An 8,205-nucleotide genomic window follows, 5' to 3' on the forward strand; every position below is an offset into this window, starting at 1 on the left:
GCCTTCCCAGCCTTCCTGCCTTCATTGTCTCTGGGGTCGCCAATTAGCTCAGGCGCCCGCATACCCGCTGCTCCGGTGCCCCGCGGCCTTAACCCTTCAGGACCTGCCACCAGGGCCCTTGGATGGCAAATCCGTCAGCAGAGGGGCGTGTGTGAGCGATGGGTATCGAGAGGCCGCGGGTTAGTGGGTGACCAAGCGTGACTCTGTGGGGAGTGTGGGGTCTGAGAGAATTGTGTGCGCTGGTTTAGGACCGAGTGTGATTCACCGGAGATCCAGAATTTGGGGGCTCGGTGAGACCCCCTAGCGGTTCAACTGAATGGATCCCGAGATGTTGGACACTGCATTTCCGACGCGGTTAATCCGAGGCTTCTGAACCCTCAAGCCATTTCTTCCCTCCAAACTTCCCGGCTGCGACGGAGGGCTTCCGATCCTCGGAAGAAGGCCCTGCCCTCCCGGGGGCCGTGGAACCGACTCCCGCTCAGCCCTCCCAGCGGACTACGGATTCACGGGCATGGGGAGGAGTACGCTGCGCCACGATCTCCCGGACTGCGGTCCAGGGGCACCCGGGCCTAGGCCCCGCCCCACCTGGCTCGGGCCCCGCCCCGCCTGGCTCGGGCCCCGCCCCACCTGGCTCGGGCCCCGCCCCCTACTTCTCCGGCTGCTGGCAGCCGGGGAGGGACTGGTTTGGGAGAGATCGGGCCCTCCTTTCCCACATTGAAAGCGACTCTAAATCCAATTTCGCTTCCTTCTCCCATCCTCCCTCCGCCTTTCCCCATCCTCTGAGCCCTCCTTTCCCGCACTGGAAGCGACTCTAAATCCAATTTCGCTTCCTTCTCCCATCCTCCCTCCGCCTCTCCGCCCTTGACCGCGAAGTTTGGAATACTGTCCCGGTAGGCTGAGTCCAGCCAAAGGTCAAGAGTCTCGGGCTCTAAGCACTAGGCTTCAGCAGGGGCAACAACCCGAGCGATGAAGGGGGCTGGGCGCTCCAGGCACTGAGCCGCGTCCTCGGGAGAGCAGGCAGGTTGCCCCCCCCAGGGAAAGTGTTGGTGCCTGGAGAACTGTTTTCCCCTCCGAGTTTTTTATGGGCCCCCTTGGGGTGCGTATCTGTCCATCGGGTTTGTTGGGACCGAGGACCCCGAACTTAGTCCCTTTTGCCTTGGCTGTTCCGGACTCCAGAGCCTTCCCAGGTCCCAGGCCGCAGGAACTCCCCACATGTCCACGAGATGGCGCTCCAGGCCAGAGGCCGGTCCGCAGCCGGTCAGCACTTCTGTCCAGACCCCGAGGTGCAGAGTCCAGGGAAAGGGGCACCAAGATGAGACTCAGACCCACTCACTGTAGGCCCAAGCCCAGAGACTTGAGAGGGGCTACCGACTTCGGGCGCAGATTAGAGAGCTCCAAGCTTGATGTAGGGGTCTTCTCTTGGAGCTGCCTTGCAAGGCCAGCTCCCAGATGCTATGGCCTTCGATGTGCCTGACTGGGCTCGGAGCCTTCTTGGGACAGGGAATGAGCTTGCCTCTGGCCTTCCTGGCCTCCCTGAAACACAGTCAAGGCTGGGATCTACCGGCACTGGAAAACACGCCTCTGGCCCTTTCGGAGTGTGAGGCTCCACTGGACCATGCAAGCTTGGGTGTAAGGGCTGGCTAAGGCATTCCTCAGCTCCTATCTCCACCTCCTCAGCGTCGCCCAACTCCTCAAGGTCACACAAGAGACTGTTAGGTATATACCAGGGAACAGTGCACTTGAGGACCAAGGGTTGAATCTTACAAGACTACCAAAGGTTCAGTCTTCGGTTGTTCCCGCTGAAGGAGCTGCTGAGTAAGAACGACACAGGGGTGAGCAACCAGAAGTTGAGTCAGCTTTGAGTTGGACATTTGATATGGGTAAAGAGGGGAGGCCTGGAAGCTAAGAAATGGCACACTCAAAGTGGGGAAGATCCTTGGAAGTACCAAAGAGTCCAGCAGCTCGACTTACAGGCAGAATTGGTTTACACACTTTTTAAGAGCGCACAGATAGAAACCTGCCCAGTTCCCATCAGTCTCGGGTCTCTTCCATACACCAACACCTGCTGCCTCACCCCAGCCAGAGTCTCAGCATCTTTCCCCTTCAAGAGGATAGCATGAAACCTTTGGTAATTTGATAGTCATTTGATGACCATCTGTTGCAAAACAGATGCTCAGTAGGAAAACTGAACGGGAGATATGTTCAAGGCCAAACTTTGCCTCTAGTCATGACACTGAACAGTACGACTTTCTCTTCTGGGCTCCGGAATTCTAGCTGGCAAAGTAAATGGTGTGGACCAAAACCAAAGTGATATGTGAGAGAGGAGTTGAAGCACTCCCCTCCTCAACCTCAACCACGCCTAACAAGGATCTAACCCTTGAGGAACCTGGGCCCGAGAGATAGGCAGAACCACTCGCAGACCTTGGGAACATTGACTGTTGCTGCGATTCTTGGAGTGGGGTCAGGATTGGTAGCCTGGATGAATTCCCAATTAGGAAATAACATTCCAGGTTCTGAAACCCTCAGGGAACCAGCTGGTTCCAGCTGCCTCCAGTCCCTGTGGGATGTGGCTGTCACAGTTCAACCTTCCCACCAAGCTGAGTTGGGAGGGGCACATCCTATGGGTTGGGAGGTGACTCTGGCCTTCAGCACCACGGGGTTGCTGACAGATTGGATGCAGGTTCTCCCTGAAGAGAGAAAGCGGTACCAGTGGAGGGCCTTCTGGGGTCCCTCTTAAAGGGTATCCCGTAGATCTGGGCTACTTATTCCTGGGCTGAAGGCTTGAAGTACTTTTTCACGAGAGCTCACTCTCAGTGAAGGTCAAGTCAGGGACAGCATCGTGATCATAAAGCTTAGAGGACGACATTGGGGTTCAGAGGAGTGAAGGGCTTCAGGCTATCCAGTAAATAAAGGATAAGGCTGTTTCACAATCCAGTGGGCAGGGCCCTTGGCAACAGTAGCTAATGAGGTGATGGTGGGTATAAGTCAGGCTCCCTTTTGGGAAAGCACAAAAGGGCTGGGTGCACGACCTCTGCTGCCGGATGCTGAGCCTGGAGTGCTGGCTGGACTCTGGCTTTAGGAGAAGTAGCCTGAATTAGAGACAAGCCCAGGAGACCAAGATGGCTGTTGGCTTCACATCAATCTAACTGGGAGCTTAGACATGGCCCATCCTCACTCTTGTTTTTATTTCTTGAAGAGAACAGAATGTCTTCTGTCTCCATGGCAACTTCTCTTCAGTTTGACAAGAGGAGCTGTGGACCACCCACTACATGCCAAACACATTTCCTTCTCATTCTTGGAATGGGAACTTCCGTTTCAGAGAGAAAAGCCAAGGCTTAGACCTGTTCCGGGTCAAGAGAGGTCACAAAATCTTCCCAAGCCAGTGAGTGCTCTTTCCCAGAGCCCCGAGGGTTCCTGCTCTGTGGTCTCTGGACATTAGAGCCCCCCGGGTCATGATGGGATGTCATCGGGCAATTTTCATTTAGTCCCAGAGCACATGCTTAATCCTTTCTTCTTGTCCCCACCCAGGGTATTCCTCTCTTCCCAGAGTAGCTGTCTCTGCCCTTATGCTTTTCCAGTTTGCCCATAAGATTTCTGGTTGCATCACTGATATCCTGCCCAGTAGACACCTCTTAGATCTGAGCAAGCCATCCTTCACCCCCCTCCACCACATCTCCGTAGTCACCTGTGCATACAGGCTCATGGAGAGACTACATACGTACCAATAGCCATACATATACAAATATGCATAAGTATGCAAGTGCCCATTCCCGCTGGACCACATACAAACGCAGTCCTGCAAACACAGAGGCTTGTTTGCATACACTTACACTCAGGTGTAGGGGAAGCAGAGGCAGGAGAATAAAGAGTTTGAAGATAGTTGGGGGCGATGCTTCAAACCTGTAATCCCAGCATTTAGGAGGCAGAGGCAGGAGTATCGCCAATAGATGAAAGCAGACCTGAATTACACAGTGACATTTCTATCTCAAAGAACAAACCCCCTCTTCCAACAACAACACATGTGAGCGTGAGCACACACACACACACACACACACACACAGGGGGGGGAGGGAGGAAGGGAGGGAGAGAGAGAACACACTGAGCCACCCTATACAATATACAATATAATGAAGTTCTGTCTTAAAGACAAACAGGTAGGCTCTCCCCAGCCCCTGCCTTCTGGGGCTCAACTTTTCCTACCAGACCCCGTGCACTGCCTTGTCTGGGGAGGGTATATATCTCATCAAATCTCTGTGACCTACAACATCATCTTCTGAGACACCAGACCAAAAACTGCTCAAACAAATAAAAGGGGTACAGAAAGCATTCGAAGAAGAAATGATGAGTAAATGAACCGATGAATGAATTTTACTGTCTGGAAGCAAGGCCCATTGGAGAGTTCCTCCAGGGCATTCCTGCTCAAGCCCTAGACCCAAGGTCGTCTTCCAAGCCCACTTGGAGCCCGTTGTAGAGAACTCCTGAGGGCCTCTGGCTTCAGTCCTAGCCAGTCAAAGCCTCCTCAGAACCAAGGCTTAAGTTGGGTGACTGAAGAACCTGTGTGCGCGCGTGCGCACTCACCCTTTACCTCCCACCCCCACTCCCATCTTCCCAGAGGACTTCTTTCTGCTATAGAAGGTTCCAGACTACAGGCACTACTAGCCTTCCAACCAGACTCTCCAGCAGGGCTAATAATCCTGTACCCTGGGAGCTTGGTATCTTTTGTGTTTTGGAGCAAAAGCCTTGCCCCTTCCACTCCGTGGCAGCTGGGAAAGTCTTCCCTACATGTTCTGAGATGAGGTGGCTTCCCTGCTGGAAGCCCTTCGAAGGCTACAGCATTTTTAGAATGGTTCAGGCCCTTTCGCCTAGCAGTGAGGTCCTTGTGGGCCCTGCCTACTCCCAGAACCCTATTCTGTCCCTGCTTTAGCCTACTCTTGGGGACCCTGCCTCAGGGCCTTCTTCTGCCAAGCGCCATACTGCCTTCCTTCAAAACTGAGCCCCAGTGGTTCCTCCAGGATTCTTCTGGCCACCTTTGTTCTGAGTTGGGTACCTAGCACAATGTTTTGCAGTTAGCAGTCATTGACTGTGTCATTTTGCCGTCCCCAAGTGCTTCAGCAGAGATCACAGTACCTAAGTAGGTGATTCTGTGCAGAACGCCTGGGGGGCATACTGCTTCTCCTGAAGACCAAACCTGATTGGAAGCCTGGGGGACAAAATCTAGGAGTTAATAAATTCCTCGCCACGCCCCCCCCCCCCCCGAAGGTTACGAATGTTAGTGCGCGTGCGTCAGATGACTCTTCTTTCTCCTGAACTCAAGTGTTTGCGGGTGGTTAAAATGACCTGCCTAAATCGCTAAAAACAATGGCTCTTTCCGACCACTAGGTGGGGATCTAGGGTCGTCCAGACAGTCGCTATTCCTCCTGTCACAGGCAAAAACCAAGGTTTCCTAGCACAGGCAAAGTCCGGCTCCCTCTAGGTGCCTCCGCTCCAAATTTTGCTTAGTACAGTTGCCAGGCGCGAACATGGACCCTGTGCATCAGCCACTGAAAACCTGGTTCAAATCCCAGCTACACGGGTAGATCTCAATTTACCCTCCTCCTCCTCTGTTCTTTTTGGAGATAGGGTCTCATTATGTAACTCTGGTTGTCCCGGAACTGTGGATCAAGCTGACCTTGAACTCACAGAAACCCTCCTGTCTCTGTCTCTTAAGTGATGGGATTAACATCATGCCTGGCTTGTGTCTTAACTGTCTTGAGCCTCAAGTGTCATTGTCTGGGAACAGACTATATCCCCTTAGTTTGAGGAGGGCAAAGGGAGAAGTCGGCTTGTCCTGCTGTGGAGCAGGCAGCAATGTTTGAGAGGCCTCTGTGTGCTGTTCCCTGCAGTGTCCTATGCTGTGCCCATTCCTTCACTGTTACCTTCACAGGGCAGCTGTCTTTCTTCTTGGCTCAATATCTTGGTGGCCTGTGTCCTTTCCCTTGCCCTATGCTCCCTGGGGACTCTTTTTGGAACCCTCCCATCCGTTCCTTTGCTGGGGCACACTGACCTATTCAGCAACCCTGCTCTCCCGATCTTGGTGATAAATGGATTCCTTCTCTCCATTGATATATCCTCTTTCCCAGCTTCTGGCTTCCATCAGTGCCCGTGGAGGTCAGATTCTTGTCTGAGTTCCTAACAACATTCTAGAAGCTCAAAAAAGAAAAAGAAAAAAAAAAAGCCTTCTCCCACTTCCTGGATAATAGTTCTCAGCTTCTGTCGTACCCTGAGCCAGTGCTGGGTACTTCTCCCCATTCCATGCAGGGAAAACCAAGATCCAGGGCAGGTTCTAGGAGGGGTCACACAAGGAGAGAGTGACACAGGGGAGGAGAACATGGCACCTGAGATTGTTCCTTCATGCCAGGTGTCCTTGATTCAGACTCAGACCCACTTACATCTAAGTGGAAGGATTCACGTACCTGCCTCACCTACAGGGAGCCCCTTCTCCATGGTTCCTTAGTCCCTTGGAAACAGGCCGGACATGTATTACTCCCGACAAAAGCTAGAAGGCAGAGGGCAGGCATGAAGAATTTCCGCCATTAATGCAGCTACACTGCTTTCTCTCTCAGGCCCTTTTCTTTCCTATGGTTTCTTTTTGCTTGTAAAAAGATTTTTTGTTGGGCTGGAGAGATGGCTCAGTGGTTAGGAGCACTGACTGCTTTTCTAGAGGTCCTGAGTTCAATTCCCAGCATCCACATGGTGGTTCTCAACCATCTGTAATGGGATCTGATGCCCTCTTCTGGTGTGTCTGAAGACAGTGATAGTGTACTCATGTACATAAAATAAATAAACGTGCTCCTGCATATTTACCACAAACACGCAGGAGCTTGAGGAGACCAGAAGAGGGTACCAGATCCTCTGAAGTTGCTAGTGTTTGCCCAGGGTTGTGAGCAGCCATGTGGGTACTGGGAATTGAACCTGGGTCCTCTGCAAGAGCAACCAGTGCTCTTCACCACTGAGCCATCTCTCCAGCCCCTGGGATTAACTTCTTGAGGAATCACTGAGCTTTTTTTCCACCTTGAACATCCTTATCTGCCAAGAGTGCATACTCCTCCTTGGTCCGTGGTTTTTCTCTTGGGGACAGCGTCCTTGGTCATCACTCTAACTTCCTCACGCCTGCCCTGCCTCCTAGTTCAGTTGTTACTTTCCACCATGCTCTGCTCTCCCGTTGCTTGCACTACCCCGCACCACAGTGCTAGCTTTATTCTGTCTACTAGTGAATTGTGGCTCATGAGACTGAGCTTGGGACATAGTAAGTGCTCAATAAATAACTCAATGACCCAATTAAAGAAACTTAGGCTGTTATGTGAGGCAGGGCATAGAATGGAGCCACAGAAAGGCGATTGGAGAGTCATTTAGATCCCACTGCAGGGGTGTCTTCCTACCTCATAGGTTGTCTAGAAGGGGCTGGAGATGTGGTTCTTTGCTTGCCTACCATGTATGAGACTGACGGTCGGAGCAGAGGATTTTAAGGTGGCAGGGAAGGGGCCTAAATGCATTTTGGCTTTACCTCTTTCTGTCTAAGACTTGGTCTCCTTCAGATACCTGGCAGTGAGAGCTATAAAGCCAGAAGGGATGCTGGCCTTTCCCTCGCCGTGACCAAGGACAGAATGCCCCAGCTATTGAGAAGGTCCAGCACATCATCTATACCCCTAGACATCAGTCAGGAGCATTCCAGCCACAGAACAGAAGAAAATAGCAGAGAAGCAGACAGTTTATGGACTTGCACAGTGCCTAGGAGGAGTGGCTGGAGGAGGAGTAGCTGGGGGAGAAATGGCTGGTGGAGGACTGGGGGCAGCCACGTGTATCTTGAACTCTGACCTTCATGCATTCTTTCCTGTCCTGGTATCACTCTCTCTGACCCCAGACGAGCCTCTTGGCACAGGGACTCTGGCTGCAGACAGCTGGGGCTATGGAATCAGCTGAGGGGCTGAGAGTAAAGGGGATCTCTCTGTAGCCTCACCTTGACACTCCCCAGGGCAACAGCAATGGCCCCTCTGTAGTCAATGCCTGCATCCCCCCCTACTTCCACACAAACAACCCCCGTCCATCACCCATGGTCAAGGATGGTTAAACCACAGAGCCAGATATTCCACGGTGTCAATAGATGTACCAGCCAGGGGTGGGTGGATTCCTAGTCATTGAAGCCCAACTGAAGTGAACTAAGTCAAA

At 52.6% G+C, this 8,205-nt stretch overlaps 1 protein-coding gene across 1 annotated transcript in view; it reads right to left on the bottom strand.

Moving 5' to 3' along the window:
* Positions 1–569: 569 nt before the first annotated feature.
* The window catches only part of LOC308425202 (clathrin heavy chain 1), a gene marked incomplete at its 3' end in the record, with an annotated part of 53,103 nt that continues 45,467 nt past the window's right edge, over positions 570–8,205 (bottom strand). Inside the window, exon 22 of the mRNA XM_080922426.1 lies at positions 570–895. Coding sequence (XP_080778552.1) covers positions 570–895 — 326 coding nt within the window. The remainder of the gene's footprint in view (positions 896–8,205) is intronic.

The sequence above is a fragment of the Micromys minutus genome (assembly GCF_963924665.1).
Source record: "Micromys minutus genome assembly, chromosome: 10".
NCBI classification, from domain to species: domain Eukaryota; kingdom Metazoa; phylum Chordata; class Mammalia; order Rodentia; family Muridae; genus Micromys; species Micromys minutus.